Below are 26,586 nucleotides of genomic sequence, written 5' to 3'. Positions count from 1 at the left end.
GCGCGCGCCCTTCCGCGCATGAGCAGTGCGGCTCAGAGCCCGCCAGCCACGGTCTCGGGCGCCAGCTACGCCGCTGCCGCTGTCACTATGGCCCATTACAAAGTGAGGGGGGCGCGGCGTGGCTGGGGGCGTGCGGGCGGTAGCCAGCCGCTGGTCGGCTGAGGGTGGGAATGGGGGCGCGCGCGCAGGTTTTGGGGGCCTGAGGTAGCGAGGCGGAGGCGGGGTTGCCGGACTCCCAGCGCCTTCTTCCTGCTCCGGCCCCTGGGCTTTGGCCACTGACCCGCCGTGTCTCCTCAGGCCGCCGACTCGAAGCGCGAGCAGTTCCGGAGGTACTTGGAGAAGTCGGGGGTGCTGGACACGCTGACTAAGGGTGAGCATGGGCTAGGAGAGGGTTCTTCGTGTCCACGCCGTGCTCCTTGGCGCTGAGCCCCCGACGGGCCAAGGCGTAGGAAAAGAAGGGGAACAGGTGGGATCTGTCTGGGGTCCAGCTAGGTGGGCCTCGGGGTTCAGCAGGCATTGGCACACGTCTGGCTGTCGGACGGCACCGGAGTTGGGGTAGCCTCGCTCACACTACCGCTCTCCGGGCGGGGAGTGAAACTCTTGCAGCTGTTGCAAAGTCCCTCCGACTTCCGTTGCTTTGCCTCGAGCGGTCGCAGCGAGCACGTTTGCTAAAGACCTTGAGATCCCAATTCCTCTCTCCTTACAGTTTTTGCGGAGTCAAAATTATGTAAAGAAGCATTTTCCCCTCGAACAAAGGGCCAGTGGGAAAATTATCTGATTTCAAAGTTGCTTATAAAATAACTAAGTGAACTCAATCCCCAAAGTAGGCAATTCATAGTTTGGCTGCGGTTTTTCAACCCCGACTTTCGTAGGCTATACCAATTCCTGCTCTGTGCAGATTTCATAAGTAGAATTACAGTTTAAAGAGCTTGAGGGCACATGAAAATGGTTATATTGTTTACACTTTTTAAGATGGAAGCTGTTACACTGTATCTCTTTCTCCAAGGGGCTTCAAGACCTAAGATGAATAAGGAGCTTCAAACTGGAGAGTTCCAAGAGATAGTTGGGGTACTGCTTACTTCATTAGCTCAGCAATAATGTGAATGTCAGCTATGTATCATTCAGCTCATTGGCTAGGACTTTCAAGGGTATAGAACAGAAGAGCTGTCAGGGATGATGACTGGCTCCACATGAGAAGTGTCTGGGAATTAATTTGGTAACTGCTCTTTGGCCGGAAGCAAAGGTTAGGAGAAAATTCTGGGAGATTAACTCTGGGTCTTAACAGAAAGCAGGACTTTTAATTCCCATGTATGGGCTGAGAATTCTGAATTGCTACCAACCTTAGGTTCAGGTACTAGTTTCTTTATCTCTTTGCAATTAAATATTCAGCAAACATGATAGGAGTATTCTATGAAAGTGCTGTGCTCTGTCCTCTCCTGAAGTGTCAGAGAAGGCTCAATTTCATTGACCCCTCCCCTTAAAAAAAAACAAAAACAACTCTGTAAGTTAATTAACTTTCATCATTTTATTAAGGTCTCTGTTCCAGGCACTGGGGATACAGCAGTGGGGTGGGGGGAAGCCCCTGCTCTAAATGACCTTATATTCTATTTGGAGGAGACAGATAATACATAGTGCCAGCCAGTGGGAAATTCTATGAATAAAAACACAGCGAAGGGGATAAAGAGCAACGGGTGTGCCATTTATAAGGTGTCATGGGGGAAGGTCTCAAGAAGTAACATTTGAGCAGAGATCTGGATGAAATGTGATGTCAAGCATTCCAGGAAGGCAAGGAGGCCAGAGTGGCTGGACAGAGTAAAAGAATGTTAGAAGACAGATAAATGACCTTGGTGGGAAGTAACAGCCTTGTGGCCGTACATGGATCTTCCCTCGCGAGACTGGAAACCCCTGAAGGCTCCTTTTCCCTTGCTCGCATCTACTGGCATCTGACTTCTCAATCTCTGTAGATTTCCAGTCTCCTAAATAATATCAGAGAATTTAGCATAATGTCTCTACTGATGTGACCTATTTAAAATTTGATTTTCAGTTTCAAACACGGGTACTTTACACATATTTAATTTAATTTTAATACAGCATATTTCCAAGAGGATCTGAAACTGCTTCTAACATTAACACACTAAAGGACGGCTAAAGATAAAGATAAGTCATATGGAAAAAGAAGCATTTGAGTTATTTTGAGTACATCAACCTCTAAAAATCCCTCCTGCTAAGGCAAAAAGGGAAACACCAGCTATTGAGTTCTTATCTGATTAAAAGGAAGTATATTTCATCTATAGAAAAGCACAGGAAACTTGACATTTACATTATGTTCTGTAATTATCAACCTCATAGTATCACAGACAGAAATTTAGAAGCTGAAAGAAATGGGGTGGGGAAGAAGAGGTAGAAAAGGGTAAGAGTATTCATGTCTTATAACGTTAGTTGGCAGAGATCAGTGGAAATTAATGGAAGAAGAAACAGGTTTGAGTGTGTTATTTAAAGAAAAACATATTGAAGAGAGAGGGTGGTGGTGATGTAAACCTACCAATTTCTCAAAAAATAGGGTTGTATGTATACTTAGAAGAGTAACTATCAGAACTCAGTGCAGGGTGTTAAAAAGTCATGGCTCCATTTGATTTTTTCATACTGTCTATATATTTTGATGATTTATTAAAGCTAAAAAAGGAAGCGTGTAAGTTGTTTTACATCAGTTTTTAGCTTGGAGTCTAGAGATGGACATTATTTGTGTGTAGTTACATTTTTGGGCTTTTGTCACTTTTCAAAGGGTTCCATGCACAAAAAATTTAACCACTGGTCTAGAGACTTTTATCTGAGTAGTAAATCCCAGGAGGAATTTGTTCAGTAGAAGATGAGCAACGTAGTGCTCACATGAGCTTTTGGATACAAACTAAAACATCTATTTTAATGTTGATTTGAGCATGCAGATAACTGGTAAAGTCTTTGGGTGATGGTTATTTAGCATGTTGTATATGAAACTATTCTTGAAGCACATTCTGAATTCAAAGCTTCTTTCAGTAATTACCATAGCCCTGTTGATTCTCTCCAAAATTTTTCTCAAATTTATCTACTTTATTTTCACCCCCCCTCACTCTAGTGCAGGTTGCTTTTTTTCAGCTGGATTGCCACACCTGCCTCTTAACTGCTCTACCTGCCTTCATCCTTGTCCCACTCAGGATCTTCCACACAGTAGTTAAGAGCGATCCTGTCACTCTCCTGCTTAAAACTGTTTAATTATATGCCTGTTCTAAGGATCAAAGTCTAACCAAACTTGTAGGATCCTCCCTGGTCTGCATCCTGACCACCTTGCCAGCTTCCTTTCCTGCCACATTGTTCACGGCTCCATCTAGCCATACTTGAATTTTCGGTTCCTCAATGTGTTGTTCTCTTGCCCTACCCACCCCCTCACCTTCCCGTTTTATCTGAAACCCCCATAACCAAGTCTCAGGTCTTATTTCCCTTTGTTAGGGAGCCTTCCCTGGTTCGTTAGGGTGAGTTAGGTGTTCTTTCAAAGCGCTCCCATAATCCATCATCCTGTATTGCCACTTGGTGCTTTTTTTTTTTGGTCTAGTTCTTTGCTTTTGCACTAGACTGTAAAGTTGTTGAGAGCAGGGACCTTAGCTGCCTTGTTTACCATGGTATGGCAGTCCTAGCAATGTGCTTGGCGTATAACAGGCATTTAACATTTACTGGGCTATATAATTTTCAGGCATACAAATTTAAGACTTTAATTGTTGCTTTTTTCTGCTTTTTGATTTGCAGTATTGGTAGCCTTATATGAAGAACCAGAGAAACCTAATAGTGCTTTGGAGTATCCTTTTCATCTTTCAAGTCAGAAAAAGGACTTATTTTTGGAACTCTTATTTTTTCACATAGATAAATATTTAAAATATATTTCATGATTGAAAAAGTTACTTTCCTTTATGTTTTGCGATGATGATCTCTGGGTAAATGGTGGTGGTAAGGTGGGGTGACCATGATCAGAGATACTGATACTCCTCTGAGCTATTTCATTAGTTTCATTCAGCTCAAGTAAATTCTTAACTTTGGTATTAGTTTTTTAAAGCATCACTTAGGAGCTGCTACTCCAGAAAATCCAGAAATAGAGCTGCTTCGCCTAGAACTGGCAGAAATGAAAGAGAAATATGAAGCTATTGTAGAAGAAAATAAAAAACTGAAAACAAAGGTAAATGTTTTAAAAGAATTCATGTTAAAAATAATTTCACCCTTAATGATTAAAAGAGCAAAACCTCACTAAAATGGATAGTAGGGGAGGGAGGAGGATAAAAAATCTTGATTAACTGCAAGGCTGAACTGATGCTCTATCTAGAAAACCACAACTTGTAAATAGGACAAGCAATGTGTGGTCAAGAAGAGCTTCTCGGGAACCTGTATCAAGAAAAAGATGAGGGGGGCACCTGGGTGGCTCAGCTGGTTAAGCCGCCAACTCCTGAGCCCAGCCTAGGTCTTGGGATGTTAGGGTCTTAAATTCAAGCTCTGCATTGGGCTCCACGCAGAGCATGGCGCCTACTTTAAAAAAAAAAAGGATGAGAACATTGGTTAATGCTGCTTATGAGTAAATGGAGAGTTCTGGGAGTCCTAAGCACTTGATTTAAGTAGGTCATTGTAAGGTCAATGCTTTGCGAATGGCACCTCTCAGAGTTGTGCAGTGTGTAACCTGCACAGTCACATGTGCTGGTGCTGTAATGTGTTTATCTCTATAAATTTGTTTGCACTTAATTTTGTCTGTGCTCAAGTTTTTTCTCTGTTGAAACTCCTGTGAGACTTTTCATAAACTTCAAATTAGTCAACTCTTAAGTCTTTGAGGTTCTTCCACATTCTGAATCACATAACGCATTTTACATTACTCTAGGCATTTCTTATAATGTGATTTATCTGCTCAGCGACCTTGTGAGATAAGCGAAACAGGTACACAAAACGATTTATAGGTAGGAAACTAAAGCACAGTGAAGTCTAATCATCTTCTCAAATCTCTCAACTAATTGGAATAACCTAAATCTTAGCATAACAGAAAATACAGCCTCTTAAATAATCCAAGATTCCACAATACAAATTATCAGTTAACTCTTTGGCACCATTTAAGTCAAAGACATGAGCTCCTCTTCACTGACTGGCTAGATTAATATATGTTACATTATTCTTTTTTCCTGCTTTTTAAGAGAAAGTTCAGTAAACTTTTGTTAAAGAGGAAGAGTTAAGTCCTTTACCAGAAGCCATAGCATCTTTGGGAAGAAAGAGACAGATTATTGCATTATTAAGTATTTGAGCAGTGCAGTCATGAACTGAAATTCAGCATTGGTTTCCCAGTAATTTCAAAGGTTTATATGAAAAGAGTTTTCATTACATTTGACTGTATTAAATCTTAAATTGTATCAATCTTAAATGGTTTAAAAATGGATAGGATATTCATATAAAGTTCCTGATTCAGTAATTGAATAGTTAACTACTCATTTTGTTACTATTAAGTTTTTTTTACCCAATTTAGAATAAAATTCACCTAAACTCCTCTGTCTTTGCCCTATAGCTTGCTCAGTATGAACCACCTCAGGAGGAGAAGCGTGCTGAATAGGATCCTTCTCAGTTGAAAAGACACTGAAAAAATGGTTTTGTATGACTTGAATAGTTTGTATAGTATATAACCTTTTCTGAACAGATGCTCTAGAACTCTTTTAATATGTTGAATTCACCTATCACACTTTAACTGTTATAAACACATATACTTAGAATCACCAATAAAAACTCAATATAACTTTCTTTGGGTCTTAAAAGCAGGAGAATCCAAAGTGAATCCTGGAAAAAAAAAAAGTCTAAACACAGCCATCTAATTCATTACCTTAAAAGACATTCTGTTTATTAGTCTGACTAGCAATGATGGTACTGGTTGTATTTTAGCCAAGAAAGTTCAGCATGGAGCTGTTCCTTGGTTCAGTGCAGGATATGAGCACAGCTACAGTCATTCGTTAAAATGAATATGACACTGTTGTTTATATCCTCTGAAGGCAGCTGGAGAGATCAGTGTGACAGAAGATGCTTTTGCATGGGTTCCCATGAATCTTCTGCTCGTGTTTATATAATATGGAACAAATAACTCTTCTTTGCCACCACTTTGCCTTAGATGACTGTGTGTGTGCCAGGTGGAACTCTGACACCACGTTTCCTTCTATGCAATCATGCCCTATCTGATGATGTTGCCTTGCTTTGCTCTGTGCTTCAGTGGGTCCTAGCTGCACACTGGCCTGTGTTGTTCTTCAATTTGCTCTACTAGCAGCTACCCTGATTGTAATTTATATAACTTCAAACAGGATCACACTGTTTCCCTGCCTTACTTAGTTGCTCAGCTGAGCACAGAACTGAGGCAATATAAAATTCTGGGTTCATGCACAAGCTGGGATGAGAAGGGGAATGAGCCATATATTGTGGAAAATTATAGTTTGCGGGTATAATTATATAGTGCTTTTTCCCTCAAAGTATTTTTCTAGCCCTGAATTCATTTTATCTTCATTATCCCTGTGAAGTAGGTACAGCAAGTATGAGGCGAGGTTGGGTGCTGAATTTTTAGGCCAAAGACTGATATTAATACAAATTATCTACTAACTGTAGAACGTTGGGCACTTCAGTTAACTGCTCTGAGATTCACTTTCCTCATCTGTTAAATGAGAAGAATAATATCAGTGCTGCCTACCTCACAGGGTTGTTGTGAGGGTCAAATGGAATGTATGTGAAAGATCTGTAAATGGTAAAGCACTATATTCTTGTTTGTTAGTCCTATTCCTTTCTTTTGGAAGACCTACAGTCAGATGTTTTCATTTTATTGGTGACTTATATTCCTTACTGACTGACTTGACATTATTAAGAATCATCTGTTTCATGTATTCTAACCCTATTGTTAGAGAACCTGTTTTTACTCTTTGGTCAAAACACACGTAGAAAACAGAACACATCAATGAAAGCTGATTTAACTATCAAAAGCCTCAGCACTTGCTGGAAACTGTGACCAAGCTAATTGTTAAGGGCATTTTAATCAGTCATGTTGGCAAGAATGTGGCAATGGTCTGTGTCTCTTCTAGTCACAAGTTTGTTTTTGGAGGGGGGCCAGACACTGTTACCTTTTACCAATTTGAGTGCCTCCTACATGCTCAGCAGTAGGCTGAGTGCTGGGTGTTACAGAGATGAATGACTTGAAGTTAGGTATAAGACATGTACATCAGCAATTAACAGTGTGGGATAGGAAGTGCTAAGAACCATAAGAACAATAAAACGTGGCCCCATGGTGATTTTCGAAGAGAGGGAGACTTGGTTTCTTTAAACAGTTGGTATGACAGTCCCTTTGTGGAATACAGACAAGCAGAATTTTTTTTCTGGCTGCTGACCCTCATCTGCTTCTCTAATATGGGACTAGTATTAGTGTTTACATAAGTCAGGTTACTGTGTCCTGGACCATCTTTTTGGACAGAAGGGCAACCAGTGGGTTGGATAACCGCATTTTTAAGAGGAAACTGACCTTTTTAAACTGTTGTATCAGTCAGTGCTATTTAAGAATTCAGAGTCAGCCTGGCCTCTGGAGGTCCTCTTCATCATTTCTATCAAGGATATGGATGAAGAGAATGTACAAGAAGATGTTCAATGGAGTAGAAAAAGGACGTCATCCATTCAGATCCTGCTACGCTTCATTCAGCTGCGTTATCTATAAAATGTAGATTTCATATCTTACCTACCTCACAAGGTTGTTGTAAGGATCAAATTAAATATAACAGATGAAAAGTACCTTGTAAATTGTAAAGGACTACGTATGGGTCACATGGTGTAATGCCAAATCTATAAATGACACAAAGTTGGCTGGTTGGTAAATTATATTGAAAGAAGTTTGAAAATGATAAACTTGGAGTACCCCAACTTCTGGGCCTAAGCCAAAAAGCTGAAATGTTAAGTCTTATGTTTAGGTTAAAAAATGCAGTGATACAAGTTTAGGCACTACGATTGCTGACAAAATACTAGTTCCAGTGATTATCATTATGAACCACATATACTCTGGATATTTAAAAAAAAATTCCATCTGGAAAGCATTAATAGAAATACTGTCCAGGTGCAAACAGTCATCCCTAAGGCTGTATTGGTTAGTATTGAATTGTAGGCGCCAGACATTTGGTGGAAGCTCAAATGCATGTAAAAAAGTGAATGATCATCAGGGAGAATGCATTTAAAAATACAAGGTTGTGGCTTGTATAGGTAACCACTAGCCACATCTGAACTACAATTTAAAAAATTCAGCTCCTCAGTCACAGTAGCAACATTTCAAATGCTCAATCCACAGTGGCTACTATACTGAACAGTATGGTTGTAGAACATTTCCATCATCACAGAAAGGTCCACTGTACATCAGCATAGAAGGGATGGTCAAAGGAACGGAGTATGTTTAACGTGAACAGAGAAGACTTAGTGGGTAATGAAGACTGCAATCTAATATTTGAAGGGCTGTAATGAAAAAGATGGAAGACTACTCCTGTATTGTTCCATTTTAAGCTCCAGTGAGTGTGATTTTTAGTCTAAACAGAAGAATTCCAAACAAAGTTTTACCTCAGTGGATGTGCCTGCCTTTTGAAATAGTGAGCTCTCTTCCCTTGGAGCACTGAAGTGTACGCTGCATTATCTATCAGCTGGGGTGCTACAGAGTGGACTCTGTTTAGGATTGGACTAGATGACCTCTGAGGATGTGTCCTACCTTCAACGTATATATTCAAATGTAACTAAGGCCCAGACCTGGCAAGAACATGCTTTCCTTTCATAATCTAGAAGTTAAAGTCTTTAGAAAATCAGCGCCACCGCCATCACCTCCATTTTAAGACGAGGCTCTTGTTCCGTCAAATTTCCAATTCTAAAGCCTGATTGTCAAGAGTGAAAATTCCTCTAGCTTTCTCAAACCAATCTAGTGAAAACATTTTAGTTTGCTTTCGTTATTCATTCCTTTGGTCTGTAAGCTGAAGGTCACAGCAGATGTAATGTTCTATGGGGCCAGGGAAGGATAAGTTACATGCAAAGTAGACTGGGTGTGGAAAAAGGGGAAACTGAATCCTTTTGATTTTGAAGTGGTAGTAGTAACCACCGTCTGATTTGCTGAAGGGGGAGGATAAGCTGTTCTAGCTTGGCTGCATTTACTTTCCTGCTACATGCTAGATCGAACTGTATCACACCCTGACTCTGCCTTTGGTTGAGGCTCTACCTTCACTCAGGCTGGCTCCTCCTCCCTATCCCTACATATCCCAACCACATCCATCCATCTAGACCTGCTCAGACGCCACTTCCTTAGAGACTTTCTCACCCTCCCAACTCCCGAGCATTTTTACCTGTACCTTTGACCTTTACACTTCGTATCTCGTACCGAAGCTACTTACGCAGAGATCCGAGCTCTATTAATCTCCGAGCAACATGAGGGCAGGCAGGGTCCGAGTCCGTTTCAGTTTTTGTGTCCCTTGTCCCCCCCCAGGACATCGCGGGCATCAGTAAATACTGGTTGGGCGAGTACCATTGTAGGAGCACAATCAGTTCTTCCCCCAAATGTCCAGAGAGCGTCTCCCGTTGCGACGGCCTCCAGAGCTCCCAAGCAGGCAGAAGAGCGGCGAGGAGCAAAGCGCGTGGCTGGGCAGGACCGAGGTGCTCGGTAGGGCGGAGGGCAGAGGGCTCGGCCGGCCGGGCCACCCTCCTCGTGACTCCTCCTCCCCCCTCCACGGCTCCAAGTCAGGTGATTCCGGGCACGTGACGGGCACCACCTACCCTGCTGCTCCCGAGTGGCAGCTCGGGCGGCCAATGAGAGGCTGGGTCTCGGCGCGGAGCCTATGAGAGTCTGGCTCTAGGGGGCGGGCCGCGCGGCGGTGGCGGCTGCCGGGGGCGGCGGCGGCGGCGTACTGGGGAGGCGGCGGCCTGGCTTGGCCTGGCCTGGCCTGTCAGGGCGCGGGCGGCGGCGGCTCCAGCACCATGTCCCTGCAGTACGGGGCGGAGGAGGCGCCCCTGGCCGGCAGTTACGGCGCGGCGGATTCCTTTCCGAAGGACTTCGGCTACGGCGTGGAGGAGGAGGAAGAGGAGGCGGCAGCAGCGGGCGGCGGGGTTGGGGCGGGGGCCGGCGGAGGCTGTGGCCCTGGGGGCGCTGACAGCTCCAAGCCGAGGATTCTGCTCATGGGGCTCCGGCGCAGTGGCAAGTCCTCCATCCAGAAGGTGAGTGCGACCGCGCCGGATCCCCCGGCGCCCCCTCCCCCTCCTAGGGGCTTGGGTGGCCGCCGGGCGCGTTGAGGCGGGGGGCCAGAGGAGGGCGGCGGCCGGGGCTGGCTGGCCCGGCTGTCCCACCGCGCTTTTTCTGTCCTCTGGGGAGCGAGGCCAGAGGCGCGGCCCGGGGGAGGACCCCGACTCGGAGTCCACGCCCAAGTCAGCCGAGGCCAGGTGGGTCCCCGAAGGAGAGACTGACTGGAGGGAGGCAGGTGCCGGTGGCACCGCCCGGGACCTCCGCCCCCTGGGATCCAGCCCCAGAGTCCTTTCCGAAACTGAGACGTACTCTGCAGTTCCAACTTGGAGAACTTGTCCGACTCCCTCCCCTGCCCCGATTTTGTGTATTCCTCTCACTTCAGGTGACCTGAGTTTGCGGGGCTTCCCAGGTGAGCCCCAGGGAGCAGCGTCAGGAAGAGCTGTGACTAAGTCACTGGCCGTTTTAATGCTTCCTACTACGAAGGAGAATTTAACATCGCTGGGGATTGGGGAGCTGTTATTCCACCAGGTTTAGTATTTGGGGCCGGGCGAGTGTAATTGCTGGTTATAGTCCCTCCTGTTATGTGTGCAGATGCAAAAATTTTCTGAGACCTCGAGAATATTTGCAGATCTTTGTCAGGCCATTTGCTTTCACTTCGGGTCTGTCGGGAACGAAGGGAGGGCTAGACCCTTTTTAGTAAGGGGGAAACCGAGGCAAGGTTGGCATCCTCCATTAGCCACCCACCTCACACACAAGTGAGCTGGTAATAAGACGCCAGATACCTGGTCTGTTGCCCTTTCCATTCCGTTGCAGAAGTCTATCTAAAATAAATCTGTGTGATATTTTGTAAACATGATGGTTTTGAAAAGTAGCCTTCTAATGAAGTTACTGGATTACTGTGTTTTATTAACTTCTGAATTTACTGGATTGCTGGTTTTTTTTTTTTCTCACCTCTACAGCAAATTTTGAGTAAATTCATGGTAGGGTTTTAGCAAACTGAATTTAATTCTTCTCGCTTGTTACTCATTGACTAAACTTTGGTAGTAACTACCCAGTTTCCTTTTCTAGAAAGTAAGAGTGAGAGACAAATTAGCTTTATGTTAGAGTTGTATGGATTGTGATTATCCTGATTCTTAACTGTTACTTTTACCATTTCTTTTCTCATGGGAGCAGTCATTTCCCTGTCAACTCCTCTCCTGACTCCCCCACCCCCCCAATCATTTTCTACTTGGTATAATCACTGTCTTTTATTTCTTCCACAAAACTGCAAATTCAGTGAAGGCAGAGTCTAGGCAGTTACCTTTGTAATTCTCAGAGCCTGATAGAGGCATTTCGGTAAGTTTTCAGTGAACAAAAATTCTTAAACTTTAGCTCTAAGCTTTTACGATATTAAAGTGGGTTTTGGGAGCTTAGCAGAAAATAAAATGAATTGACAATGAAAGACAGTGCTGCTACTAGGATTTACTATGTGCAGAGAAAATAGCAGAAAAGTTTCAGCTCCAGAATAGGTTTGTGGAAAGTAATTTGGTGCCTTCTCATTTCTCAGAAGTAAAAGGATAGCGAATACTGATGATACACCATTCACTTTTTATCTCTTTTAAAATTCTTGCTATAGGATCAAATCCTTTATATGTTAATTCAGGGTCGAATTTTGAACTTTAAGTACAAAGTTGAATAGTCATAAAATTATCTTCTTTGTTTTAACAGGTGGTGTTTCATAAAATGTCACCCAACGAGACTCTCTTTTTGGAAAGTACCAACAAGATTTATAAAGATGACATTTCCAATAGCTCCTTTGTGAATTTCCAGATATGGGATTTTCCTGGACAAATGGACTTTTTTGACCCAACTTTTGACTACGAGATGATCTTCAGGGGAACAGGAGCATTGATATATGTCATTGATGCACAGGTAGTAGGAATAATGTTTATTTCTTTTTCTCTGCTGTCAAAAGATGTAGACACAAAGGAAAGGTGTTTATCTTCTTTATCATGTGCTTCTTGCAGCTTACTTCTTTGCTGGTAGGTTTCCTAGCAGTATGGGAGATGGAGCTGCAGAGGTGTGCAGGCATGCCGTTGTGCGGTGCAGAATATGAGATGATTAGGAGATAGTGGCTTATTTTCTTTTGAGTTCTAGTTAATGAGCAGTTTTCCACTTTTATTTGTTAATAGTGGATATTGCCATACTTCATTAACTATTACAATAGTGATGTCACTCACTGGAAAGATCCTCTCGGTGCCCATAATCTAATGAGGAATAGGAGAACTGAGTCAGTAAACATTAAAGTGAATAGTTTTCTTGGTTGTCCAAATTGAGTTTGACTCAACAAGCGTTTATTGAGGGCCTAGCTTGTGACAAGCCCTGAGATGAATGGGACATGTCCTTGACCTTAAGAAGCTTAAACATTGGTAAAGAGTGCTTTCTGATTGGGAGGCTCTGTAATGGAGGCTTTCACATACATGATCCAATTTAATTTATTCTTTACAATACTGTGAGGTAGGTATGGTAATTCCAATTTGATGGATGAGTAAACTGAGATCACAAGTTTAAGCAACCTGCTTAAAGTCACACATCTAATAAATGGCAGAGCTGGGATTACTTTTAAAAAATTCTATTGGGAAGAAGTGTCCATTTCCTTTTTCCTTTTCTTATATTAGCAATATAAAAATTAGAAGCATTAACTTGGTAAATGAATTTTTTTATCTGGAGAGATTAAAGATTTAGAGAGATGAGGTTAATGTATTTGAATGTTTGGAGTATTTGTGAATAATTAGTGTAATATATTTTCTGTGGTTGGGGAAAGAGGTGGTTTGAGGCTTTCTTAATTCATTACTGACTTTTACCAGATTTCTTTTTAAAAAATATTTTGTTCTGACTTACAGGATGACTACATGGAGGCTTTAACAAGACTTCACATTACTGTTTCTAAAGCCTACAAAGTTAACCCAGACATGAATTTTGAGGTTTTTATTCACAAAGTTGATGGTCTGTCTGATGATCACAAAATAGAAACACAGAGGGACATTCATCAAAGGGCCAATGATGACCTTGCAGATGCTGGGCTAGAAAAACTCCACCTTAGGTAACAACATGTGTGTTTGATATGAGAGCCCTGAAAAATGTTTAAATGTATTCCCATCTCTGTCATTACAAACACGTGGCTTTCTGTTACTGGTATGCCCTTCCCAAATCTGTAATATTCTTGATCTCTTCTTTGTTGAATTCAGTTTTGGGAGCCCGATGGTATTTGAGAAGTTACTTTCCTGGAGATTGAAGTCATGTGAAGGGTTTTCATTGGTGCTTTTAAAAATTGATCTCAGGAGACTGGAATCAGCCTCTTTCCTCATGGCATAAATCTATTTTGGGACTCCCCTCTGTGATTTCATCATTTATTTTCATTTTGCTTCAGTTCAAGGACTCTGTCACAGTTGGTGTAGAACTCTAGCTGGAGTCTTCACAGTATTTTTTTTTCAGTAGGAAGAGCATTTTAAAGAGGCACATGTTCGAGTCTGGACTTTGATGTACCTTGTGTATGTTTTTAAAAACAGTTTATGCTTTTATGAATCTCTGAAGTTTGAGTTAGGTGAGTTTGTTCTATAAATCTGTTTAGGGTTCCTGTTAGGTTTAAAGAACTGCGGATTCATAACTAAATACCATGAAGAAAGTATCATTAAAGAACAAGTACTGGATAGGATTGATGATTTATGTGCTTGTGTTCTGGAAGTGTGTGAGGAATATTTTCTATGTTTTGTATTTTTTTGGTGGTATAGGTAGATATGAGTAATAAAAAGTACCCAGAAAATGTTCTCTTGTTATAAACAGCTTAAAGGGGAAGCAGGGGAGAGACACACATGTAGCTATTTCCTTATCCCTGGTCTGTTACAGTGACTTCCTTAAAAGCTCAAGCCACCCCTCATCCCTACCCCTAATATTCCCTAGGGCCTCAGGTGCCAGGGTCTTTCAGTTATTCTAGGAAGTCATGTAGAAAAAGTGTCATTAATCTGTAGTTTGGATTGAAATTTTAAAATCTTTATCAGTAATTCATGCTTTAAAAAAAATTTTAGCAGTATTTGTAAGAGAAAGTGAAAGTCCCTCCCTGTGAAATTCCTCAGTCTCAACTTTTTGGGAGTCTACACTTAACACTGGATTTTAGGCCATGATTGTCCTGTGTTTCCTAAGGCATATGGGAATTCTCCTAATCCCCTTCCTTGTTCCTTTTTGGGGCGTCCCACTGCAGAGGTACATGCCATCCCTTTTTCTAGTTTCTTATAGGACCCTAGGCCTTGTTAACCTCTGAAGAATCTTTGCATCAAGCTTTTATTAATTACTAGCATGCCTGTGGATTAGGCTCTGTTCGATTTCTGGTTTCCAGAAATCCAGTTTACTAAAATGCCCTGTGTCTTGTAGGGTTCTCCATGTCCCCATCTACTTCCACGCTTCAGAGTGTCTGAAGGACCTTCCCACATTGCTAACCTTTTTGCCTAAAGGAAACAATAAAATACTCCGTTGTTCCTAGTGCTTGTCCCTGGTGCCTTTAGGAGAGGGGGTTATCTTGGCCTCACTTGTTTTGTTGCTCGAACATCTAGAGTCGAGCCGCATCTTGTATAGGGTTAGGTTCCTAGGTCTGCTTCCTGAGAGTGTTTTTAAATTGCCTGCCAAGTGTCATAGCTACAGTTCTGTGTTTCTGACTTTGTAATACGTACTTACAAATAAATAAGTAGAACAACTACATGATGAGGAGTATACTCTCTGAGCTAAAAATAGCACGTAAAATTGTATTAAAATGTTAAAGGTCTCTCTTTTTCATATGTGTTTTGTTAAATCTATGGCTGTTGCTTCTCCACTGTATGTCCTTTTAGGCAGATTCCTGTTCCATTCCTATGCTTAATGGGCCCCGGCTCCTGTTCTTCTAATTTTGTCATTTGCATAAATTCTGAGCATCAGCTGTGTTCATTTGTTTATTGAACAAATATTTATGAGCACTGTTCAGGTCAGTGGGGTTGTAGCTATGAGCAAGATCACCGAAGTCTCTGTCCTCATGGATTTTACATTCTGATGAATGAGACAGCTCAAAAGCACTTACAAATAAACATATAGTGTAATTTTAGGTACTTATCAGTGTTATGAGAAGAAATTAGGGAAAAGGGCTGCTGTTTTAGGTAGGAGGGTCAAGAACTTTCTGAAGAGATGGCATTTTCGTAGGAACCTGAATTACATTCTTACTGAATAAGTGTCACCCCTCTTTATGCTCCCTCTTGGTTTTTATCTTGGTCTTTGTCAGTTATGGGCTTAAGAAACCAGGTTGTTTGGATCAGGTTGCAAAGACTTAGGTGAATATTCAGGTTCCTGCATCTGAAAATGCTTTCCTGGTTACTAGGAAGTTGCCCTTTTTTTTAAAATGCTGTAAAGAGATGGATGGTTACAAGCCAGTGGGGGAGCTGCATTTGTTTTCTTGAACAGTGGGGATGACAGGCGAGGTAAAAAGCCTTTATTTGAACTTAGTGAAATCAAATGTTAAGCAACATAAAATTTTATATTTTATAATTGTCACTGAACTTAAGATATGTTTCAAATTAATCAAATTGTGTTGTGTTTTTCAGCTTTTATTTGACTAGTATCTATGACCATTCAATATTTGAAGCCTTTAGTAAGGTGGTACAGAAACTCATCCCACAACTGCCGACCTTGGAAAACCTATTAAATATCTTTATATCAGTAAGTGAGCTAATTCACTGTAGTTTCTGATTCCATTTTCTTGAATATATTTGTGTTATCAAATTCTCCAAAAAAATGTCTTGCCTTAGTCTGAATCAGGCCGAAAGGCTAATGACGCACTTAACACGTAAAATAAATCATAAGAATACTTTAAAAATGGCCTGAGTTATTTTCTGAGTTCTTTCCTTCGTGCTCACCCTTCTGATCTTAAAATGAAGTGAAAAATTTCTTCATACTTTCTTAATTAATAAAAACCTCCATGATAAAAAGAAAAAATCTTCATGACACCTGTTTCCTGAATGGAGAATAGTAACTGGAAAAATCTGGGTTTTGGGAATTTGACTCCTGCTTAATCTCTGCTTTATAGGAGGTCACATTGAAAAATTGATCTTTTTTTTTCCTTGCTAACTATAATCTTAGTATCATATTTCACTTTTCTTATTTTGAGGATTCAGCTTAATAAAAGGATATTCCTTCAATAAATATAACATTCAACTATTATATTTTCTAGACATTACTTTCAAGAGTTCAGGGTGTAGGGGTCCCCAGTTCTTTTGGGCTTTTGGGTTATGCTAGATGTTGACATCAGACTAATTCTTTTATGTTTTGCTAGTTGCCACAGAATGCCTTTCTGGTGGCAAGGTCATTTAAATCAGAGGTTGATTATTGTGACAAAAAAGGATTATTGAAAATGTAGCATGGCTTGATTTTTGGAGGAATTTTTTTGTTGTTAACTTTTCTGATGGTGTCTTAGCAAGTAATTCATTTAATTTGAGGAGGAAGAAAAATCAAATTTAATGCAACTAAGTCAGTAAATCAGAGCAGACACATGATTCCATTTTTATTCTTTGGATAACAGAAGTGTCTCTCAACCACATACTGTTTGATTCTTTGGTACTGAGTTATACAATTAAATTGTCTTTGTGTATTAATCCATAATTTCAGGATCTTAAATTACAAATTTTGATTCTTGAAACTGAATACTTCTCCAATTTTGTTTTTCCTAGAATTCAGGTATTGAAAAAGCTTTCCTCTTCGACGTTGTCAGCAAAATCTACATTGCAACAGACAGTTCTCCTGTGGATATGCAATCTTATGAACTTTGTTGTGACATGATTGATGTCGTAATTGATGTGTCTTGTATATATGGGTAAGTTGTGTGTGTGTGTGTGTGTATTTGCAAGATCTCAGACATATTGAAGACTACCAGTTCAGTTTGTCAGAGGGATTAATTTTTGAGGCCTCTAGCAGGTACTGTATAGAGTGGAATTGTTCTGACCATAGTGCTTCCACTTGGAGCTTGATTTCCCTGTAGATGGACTGCTAGGTTATACTGCTTCAGAGGATGGGTAAGAGCAGTCGAAAAACTGTGCTAGTGCCAGATTTAATTATCACTGAAAGTTTCTACTACCATTATTTGGGGGGCTTGCACTATGTCTTTTCCCTTAGGGACTCTGCTAGATCAAAAAAGTAGATTAATGTATTTTGAATAACAGAGTAAGTACTGGTTCCTAATTTAACTTCAGGCTTTATGGAAATGAGGGATCCTAATCTTTCAGAGAGCCAAGAGACAAGGAAATCAGAATTTTGGGTGTCAGAAGGACTTAAACATAGAAAAATTTGACCCCATACGTGAGTTTCCAAAATAAATTTCTAAAAATGTAAACTCTTTCTTTATGTAAATTCACCAAGCTTCATACAGAGGTTTATAAATGCCAGCAAAGGTGTGATTTTGTGGAATAGTCCAGAGGACAAATGAAAACTTTGGAGAATTACTGGTATTTCAAAAGCCAACAACTTTCTGTTGCTTCTAATAGCCCTAATCCCCCCAGTGTGTTAACATCAGCACTCCCAAGGCACTTTCTGATGCTCTGACATAACCTTTGCTTTCTGTATCCCTTATCTCTTCCCTTTTCCACCTGGTCTGAACTCTTCTTTCATCTCTCTGTTCTTGCCTTTCACCTTGGTCTCTCAGCCTGATTTGTTGGTGTCTTTCTCCAGCTGACTCAGTAGGAGAATGTATTTCTCTCACATGTTCTTTACCTGTCTATTTCTGTCTTCTATTTGTTTCTCACTTTTGTGGTTACATGCTCTCCTTTGCTCTTTTTCCGTAATGAAAATGTGATTTTTTTTTTGTTGTTGTTATATTACTCAGTACAGCTTCATGTTCCCATTCCTCATTTTAAAAATGGATGAATAGAACACTTGTTTTTTCTTTAAAAGAAATCAAAATTTCATAACTGCTTTTTTATAATTTAAAAATCAAAATTAGCTGCAAAATTTTTTTAAGTGTAAGATACATTGTATAATACATTTTGTGTTATATGCTACATTATAAAAGAGAAGAAAAAGTATCCATTATCTCATTCGTAACACAATCCGTGCTTGCAGTGTGGTGTATTTTATTATATTTGCTTCTTACTCGGCTCTTGATTTACATCTTTTGAAGGAGAACTACCTATAATTCTGACAATTCTAGTAAAAACAATAGCTTTCAGACCTTGAAGGCTCACTTTGTAAGCATCGGGATTCGACAATATCTTTGATAGACTGTATTAATTTTAGTTTTTATACTTAACTCCTTTTTCACTAATGGCAGTTTTCTTACGTTAGGTCCTTTTTTATTTGTATACTCTTGTCAGTACAGATTAAGGTGAGGGAAGGTTTGAAACCTGTGTTCGCTGTATCCTGGGTAAATAAGATGAAGGTGTGCATGTATGGAATACTGCATCCTCGTCTGGGAACCCTATTTCTTTCTTTTTTTGTTTTTTTAAAGTAGGCTCCAGTGTAGAGCCCAATGTTGGGCTTGAACTCATGACTCAGATCAAGCCCTGAGCTTAGATCAAGCGTCACACTCCTAACCAACTGAGTTCCAGGCACCCCTGGAAACCTTATTTCTTAAATGAGAACTTCTGTTGCCATATATTTAAGCCAGTATTTTTTCTGCCTCCCCCCCACCTTTAAAGATTATTTATTTATTTATTTGACAGACAGAGATCACAAGTAGGCAGAGAGGGCGGGGGGTCAAGCAGGCTCCCTGCTGAGCCGAGAGCCCAAAGTGGGGCTTGATCCCAGGACCCTGAGATCATGACCTGAGCTGAAGGCAGAGGTTTTAACCCACTGAGCCACCCAGGTGCCCCCAGTATTTTTTTTTTTTTTAAGATTTTATTTATTTATTTGTCAGGGACAGAGGGAGAGAGAGTGAGCAAGCACAGGCAGACAGAGTGGCAGACAGAGGCAGAGGGAGAAGCAGGCTCCCTGCCGAGCAACGAGGACTGGGATCATGACCTGAGCTGAAGGCAGCCGCTTAACCAACTGAGAGCCACCCAGGCGTCCCCACATTATTTTTTCTTAAAGACACTTTGGAAACTGAGTGGAAAGACTTGTCATTGTGCAAATTAAATATGACAGAATACCTCATTGGGAAACCTGTAATGAATACTTTCTTTTAAAACAGGCTAAAGGAAGATGGAAGTGGAAGTGCTTACGACAAAGAATCTATGGCAATTATCAAGCTGAATAATACGACTGTCCTTTATTTAAAGGAAGTGACTAAATTTTTGGCACTGGTCTGCATTCTTAGGGAAGAAAGTTTTGAACGAAAAGGTAATGGCATTTTAAAAGGCTGTTTTTATATTAAATTCTTTGTAAAAATGTATTAGGTTCTTGAAAATCAGATAAACTAGTATTGCAGTGTTAAATGCTTATCAGCTCAAACTGCTCTTGTCCCTTCCTTTCCATATATAGTCCAGACTTTGTCCTTCTTTTGATCTTTTATGTTAAGGTAGGTATTTAATTCCAACCTTTCTTATTTTGGGTCATTTTAATACATGTCTAAATGCCTGCGGTTGGGCTTCTACCCACACCTGCTTACAGAGATGATTCTTGGGCATGTTGCCAGCTCGTGTTCTTGCTACATGCAGCGGCCTTTCCTCATTCTGTAGCCTCTTCAGCCTTAACCAGCATGTGACCCGGCCAGTCTCTCTTTGCTTGACGTTTCCTTCTCCCTTTGCTTCCCTAAAGCTGAGCTCTCCAAGTTATTTTATGTATTTGTTTCTCTGATCTCTTCGGTTTCTTTTGTTTTTCTCAGTTCTGAGTGTTTTTCAGAGCCACGTCTTTGTGCTTGCTTCTTCACTTACTCTCCTGCTCAGCTCTTCCAAGCCATGGTCACTTAATTTTCTCTGTGTGGTTGATTGAAAAATTGACTTCCCCAGTTCTGACTTGGGCCCATATTCCAGTCCCATGTTTGGAGCTGTTAGTAAGACATTTTCTCTTAAATATTTGATTATCATCATGTACGTGGTGTCAGAACTGATGACTGTTCCCCCTCTGTTTCCTGACCCTCTTGGCTACCCTGGTGATGTTACCTGTTACAACATCGCCTGGCGTCCAAGCTCGGGTACCTTGTAGTCAGGTGATTGTGTGGTGGCACTGTGAAGGGGCCGTTGCAGGTCATTTCCCGGAGGGCATTCTGTGTTCCCCCTTTCCCATTCTTTTCCTATATTGTTTACATTGATGCTTCACCAAATTTTGTTTCTTGGGTTTCCTTTCCGTTCCCACTGTCAGTCCAGGCCCTCATCCCTGCAGGCCCATGGTTGAGCACTAATGTCCTGCTTGAAGTGATGCTCTCAACACATGTTTTGAGGGGCTACTATATGTATTGTCTTTTATTAGCTTTCAGAAAGTTGCTTTCATCATATTATTTAAATGCTCAGGAATCTCACACAGCTCTCTGTTGTTCAGTGCTACAAGTGCCTGCTCTGTGGTCTGCTTTTTTAAATTTAATGTTGTATGGATTAGTACTTCACTAATGTTAATATTAATGAACTATATCCAATACACAGAATTTTTGGATAAACAAGAATGTGCGTATTCACCTTTGAGCTTCAGAACCAAAACACAGCAGAGACATGGTTGTCATTCATGTATGTGTTGCACTGGAAGTCTTTTTTGGTGCTGTGTTGAATGTAGTATCTAATTTCACTTCATGTATGATGATATATTTTACTTCATATCTTCCTTAACCAGTACAGAGTTTTGTATTGTGTATCTCTGTGTAAACGCTGTAAAAATGTAAGCAGTCTTCTGCAACTAGCTCTCCTCACTTAAGGTCTTTTTTTGAGATTTATTTGTGTTGTTAACATGTAGCTTTAGTTCATTCATTTTAATTTTACACCATATTATGTGGATCGAATATACCACAATTTATTTTCTTTCTGCTGGACATTTAGGTTATTTTTAAAATCACAGAGAGCTTTGCAGCAAATACTCAGATGCAGCAAATGAACATGTTTGCCTTTGCACATGTGGAGAGTTTCTCTTAGAATATGTTTAGTAGTGGAGTTTATAGAGATGTGTTCATACATCTTCAGCCTTATTAAACATCGCTCTCCAATCTGGCTTTCCCATTTTCGGCCCCAGTAGCACTGTGTGGGAGTTCTTGTCACTTCATGTCCTTGATAATGCTTGTTGGTCTGGTAGGTGTAAAATGGTATCTCGTTTGGTTCTAATTTTTACTTCTTTAATTACTAGTTAGAACAGGCGTTTTCCTTGTGGCAGGTACCTTTTATGCCAGTTCAAGATTGTTCTTTGGTAATTTACCTGTTCATATACTTTTATTATTTTTGTGCTTCTTAGTTATTTTTCTCCATTCTAGTCTTAAAAGTTAAAAACGGGCACTGGGGTGGCTCAGTCCATTAAGCATCTGCCTTTGGCTTGGGTCACGATCTCAGGGTCCTGGGATGGAGCCCCTTGTCGGGCTCTCTGCTCAGCAGGGAGTCTGCTTCTCCCGCTCCCTCTGTGCTTTCTCTCTCACTCTCTTAAAGGTAAATAAATAAAAATCTAAAAATAAAAAAAGTTAAAAACAAAACCGTTTCTGGTTACAGAAGTTTTCGAATATACACAAAGGTAGAGCAACACAGTGAGTGCCCATATAGCCATCGTCCTACGTCAGCAGTTCCCAGCATATGGTCAGTCGCGTGTTCTGTTTATCCTACCAGCAAAGTTATTATTTTTTACTGTCAAACATAAAAAATTAGAGAAGGTAACAGAATGAACCCCTTTTTTCTCCCAGATTGGATAATTATAAAAATCATAGCCAATCTTTTTCTTTCTGTACCTCTTTCTCTGCTGGGTTATTCTAAAACAAATCTCTGATGTGATCAAATAATTTTGTCCCTACAGATTTCAGTAGGTGTCTCACAAGATAGCATTCTTTCTTAAAACATAACGATGCCAATAATAAACAAAAAAAATGAACAGTGATTTCATAATATCGTCAGATCTCTGGCTAGTGTTTGGGTTTCCCTGGTGGTCAGTTATTTTACCATTTTCACAGAAGTCATTTTTAATGTAGTTGAACTTACCAAAGCTTTTTTTTTTTAAAAGATTTTATTTACTTATTTATTTGACAGAGACAGAGAGCACAAGCAGGGGGAACAGGGAGGGAGAAGGAGAAACAGGCTGCCTGCTGAGAAGAGAGCCCAACATGGGGCTTGATCCCAGAACCGTGGGATCATGACCTGAGCCTAAAGCAGATGCATAACCCACTGAGCCACCCAGGTGCCCTCTTACCAAAACTTTTATAGCTTTTTTTCTTCTTGAGTCTGAAGGACCTCCGGGATTTGACTCTAATCTCCTTAGTCAGACTCGATTCCCAGTACTTCCCAGCGAGAATTCTCTGCCCCTATCTCCAGTCACTCCAGTTTTTTTCCTGTCTATACCTGTGCTGTGTTCTCATTGCCAGCTCCCTGCTGTTTTTTTTGTGATACTGTTCTCTTTCCAGCCTAGTTAAACCTTGCCTATATCCCCAAAGGCTGCCTTTGCCCTGCACTGGGTTCTCCTTCCTATAGACTTCTGTGACATTTTGTCATCATATTGTTTTGATCTGTTTTTTTTTTTTTTTGCGTGGTTGTCTTCATGTTCTAGTACTCTCAAGGGCATTTATGCTTCTCTTTCTGATCTGCCATTCTTCTAATTGGTGTCTGTTCTTAAGGCAGACCTCATGGTCCAGAATGGCTGTGTGTTCCAGACAGTAAGGAGGAACAAGGCTGGGGAAAGAATACATCCTTTTGCTTTTAAGGAAATTTCGAGGTCCCACGTGCTTCCACCTATCCCAGCAGCCAGAATTGGTCCTGTAGCTGTACATAGTTACAAGGAAGGCTGGGAAGTACAATGTTTTAGCTGAGTATCATTGTGCTCATCAGAAATTGGGTTTCCGGGGCACCTGGGTGGCTCAGTGGGTTAAGTCTCTGCCTTCCCTTCCTCTCTCTCTCTGCCTGCCTCTCTGCCTACTTGTGATCTCTCTCTCTCTCTCTGTCCAGTAAATAAATAAAATATTAAAAAAAAAAAAAAAGAAATTGGGTTTCCATTACTACGGAAGAAGGGAGAAAAGTAGATTTTTGGTAGGCAACTGGCTATTTCTATCACAAAACAGAACTGTTTGACCAAAATCTTATTTGGAAGCCAGTTCATGAAACATCGAAGGAGCTGCATTGCCTGGAGAGAGCAGGTGTAGGCTGCCTGAGGCTCTCGCTGGTGGGCCTCTCTGCTACCTCCAGACTCCCCTAGGCAGGGTGCCAAACTCCTGCTCCTGCTGTTCCGTCAGCTCTTCACGGGCTGCCCGAAAGACTTATGAAAGGAAAAAGCTTGGTAATTTGAAAAGTATTTTACTTTCCCTTCAAATTTTATTGTAGATTTTCTTGGCAAATTTACCTTCCTGATGGATTTATTTATTTACTCTGCTCATTCCCAGGCCCCAGTGGTAACCAGTGTTAACAGTTGGGGGTATGTGCTTTATCATGTTTCTAGCAGAGAAAATTCCTCAGTTGGATGTTTGTTGTTTAATACATAACCAATTTTCTTCTGTCACCAAATATTTCCTAGTAGATAATTTCACAGTTGACATTCAGTGGGTCTCATCTTCTTTTTGTCTCTTGCAGGTTTAATAGACTACAACTTCCACTGTTTCCGGAAAGCTATTCATGAGGTTTTTGAGGTGGGTGTGACTTCTCACAGGAGCTGTGGTCACCAGACCAGCGCCCCCAGCCTGAAAGCGCTGACACACAATGGCACGCCGCGAAATGCCATCTAGCCTGAATTCCAGCTGTCGGGGCTCTGTGCCAGCTTACTCTTCACTCCAGGGTCAGATGCCACGTGCTACAGGACAGGGGAGCTGCCGCTTGTGGGAATCCTGGTGCCTGTCCCACTAGAGACAAGGGGGAGAGTTTCTCATTTGGATGAAAACCCCTTCAACCAGTGGTGTGCAACTGAAGCTACTATTTCTTTTTTTTTTAAATGGCAAAAAAAAAAAGAATTCTAGAGACCACAGAACTCAGTGTGTCTTTCTCCTCTTTGGGGTCCTATTTTAAGTAGTTGGGATATTTTGGACCTGGAGATAACACCACTTACCCATCCTTACCAGAGAATGTTGCTGTCAATTACCAGTTGGAAATAATAGAAAGAACTGAATTTTTATATGCTTCACTTAGGTTTTCATTTGAGTAGTCTCTCAAAATCCTGCCTTGCTTAAGTTCTAACACTGCCTCTCAGATTTCAATTTTGGACATTGCACACCCTAAGACGTTTTAAATGCATTTGCTTGCTAACTCAGAAGACACATGGTCTGACCGCAGCAAAGGACATTCCTGTATTTGTTACTGAAGAAACGAGAAAGTTTTATGCTGCATCAGGTCGAGAGCAAGGCTCATCAGTGGCTGCTGCGTTAATTCTCTCGGAAGTGTTGAAGAAACTTTTTAAAACAGAAGAAAATGTTTGTACCTTGTTCTGGGTACCAGATATCTGGGTTCTTTCTCCTCCATTAGATAAGTGATCATGATCAGTGTAACGAAGGGAATTTAAAAAATTTGTTTTCCCCACAATCTTCTCCTCTTAGGGGAGAAACTCATTATGTCATTGAAATATTTAGCTCACTTTTCTTTAGACGTGGTACCAGCCACTATGTACCTTTTATTCTAAGCTATCTAGATTCTTTACAGATTGCTGTTTCGTTGGCCATGAATGCCCTAAGGCACTGGTGGGCTGTCCACTGGGAGTTGGAGAGAGCACATGGCACCACAGCATGTGACATTACATAGACTTTGTCTCCAGTATTCTGACACCGAGTGTCAACTGTGGTACTTTCTTCACCTAGGATATTAATTCATAATTGTTTCTTTTTGTTGATGGTTGATACCCTGTCCATTGATTTAAAGTGACCCATTATTTTTACTCGACATGCCCAGTAGTCCTATGTTCCAAAGCCACTGGACCACTTGAGTACATAAGTGCCACTGTTTAATGAAATATGTATATTCAGGTCTGTAAACCTAACAGTGTGACTTGGAGTGCTTCCTGCAGATGATTCTGACTGTTGAGTATTTACATGGACCATGGTGATATCCAAAAGAAAATGCTTTTATATTTATAGATTATTTCACTGAACTATATAAAATGGGTATCAATAAATGTATTTACTCCAAAATCAGTTTTTTATTTGCCTCCAGTATGAGGAGGGTGGGGTGTTGGGACATTGGATTGTCTCACTTTATCATTCTATCCATTTCTTTTGCTGCTTCATATGGTTAACATGTTATATGTGTTAGGACTTCAAGCTCTGTCTTGATGCAGAATTTCATGCCCCGTGTCCAGACATCTCTCCTGGCCCATTTCTGCTTAGGGTAGGTGGCCCAGGCCTAGATGAAAATAGTTTTTTGGTTGTGGTGTTTCATACCAACAGATTGTCTCGTGGTGAGGAATATGCAAGGCCTGGTGTAACCGATGTGTTATAGCCAAGCCAGGAAGGGGTAAGGAGATGAATTAAGTAGGACACCATGTTAAAATTTCTACCAGTGCCAGCTTGTTTGTTCTTCCAGTTCCTGGGATACTGATTATTGACCCTTAAATGTCAGTTAGGTGAGAACTAAATTGATTGGGGTAAAGTATGCATTAGTTCATAGAAGGGAGGGAAGGTATTTAGAGGTTGAAAGATCTTAAAATTTTCATCATCGGATTACTTTAGAATTCAACTTTAAAACTTTGAAATGGAAATCACAGAAGCAGATTAAAAGATAGAACCTCTTAAAATACTATCTAATCCCATATCCTTTTCCAAATTTAGGGAAGCTGAAGTCTGGAGGAGTAGAGAAGCTTTTCTAGAGTTACAGATAGGATGACCATATAAATTCACCAGGATACTGTTGAGAGTGGAAGGGATGCCATTCATAGTGATGCCAGAGCGACCGGTGAGCCCCGGTGCTGTCCTGGTAAATCAATGTTGACCAACCTAGTCCTGGACGTAGCTTGTGCGGGATGGGGCCTTTGCGCTGGCTGTGGCTGCCCAGTAAGGCCTGCCTGTATCTTCAGCCTCACGCTGCTGTTGTTTCAATCGAGATGTCCCAAGATGAATATAACCATGGCACATGGGTGCCCAAGAATTCTTTCTTTCCCCTATTGCTGTGGAAGATTATAAACTCAGGGGGTGATGTAGGAGAAAACTTGAAAAGTGGTGAAGTACAGCAAGTGAATGAGGGAAGCAACTTGGGATTAATGGAAATGGAAGAATCCTATAAAACTATTAAGGGGGTTTGCCTGTTCATTGGTTCCAG

The 26,586-nt window shown here is 41.0% G+C and overlaps 2 protein-coding genes across 2 annotated transcripts; both read left to right on the top strand.

Moving 5' to 3' along the window:
- Positions 1-18: 18 nt before the first annotated feature.
- On the top strand, positions 19-7,800 carry LOC122899783 (MYC binding protein). Its single transcript, XM_044237854.1, has 5 exons — positions 19-102; positions 298-370; positions 3,778-3,826; positions 4,072-4,201; positions 5,561-7,800. The coding sequence occupies exons 1-5, from the start codon at positions 19-21 to the stop codon at positions 5,603-5,605; spliced, it is 381 nt and encodes a 126-aa protein (XP_044093789.1). The 3' UTR covers positions 5,606-7,800.
- A 2,162-nt stretch (positions 7,801-9,962) lies between these two features.
- RRAGC (Ras related GTP binding C) lies at positions 9,963-25,463 on the top strand. The gene is made up of 7 exons (XM_044237853.1): positions 9,963-10,242; positions 11,975-12,178; positions 13,150-13,349; positions 15,868-15,982; positions 16,990-17,132; positions 19,440-19,588; positions 23,923-25,463. The coding sequence occupies exons 1-7, from the start codon at positions 10,006-10,008 to the stop codon at positions 24,072-24,074; spliced, it is 1,200 nt and encodes a 399-aa protein (XP_044093788.1). The 5' UTR covers positions 9,963-10,005; the 3' UTR covers positions 24,075-25,463.
- The last annotated feature ends 1,123 nt before the right edge of the window (positions 25,464-26,586 follow it).

The sequence above is a fragment of the Neovison vison genome, chromosome 2 (genome assembly GCF_020171115.1).
Source record: "Neovison vison isolate M4711 chromosome 2, ASM_NN_V1, whole genome shotgun sequence".
Taxonomy (NCBI): domain Eukaryota; kingdom Metazoa; phylum Chordata; class Mammalia; order Carnivora; family Mustelidae; genus Neogale; species Neogale vison.
This window is presented reverse-complemented; position numbering and strand designations above follow the sequence as displayed.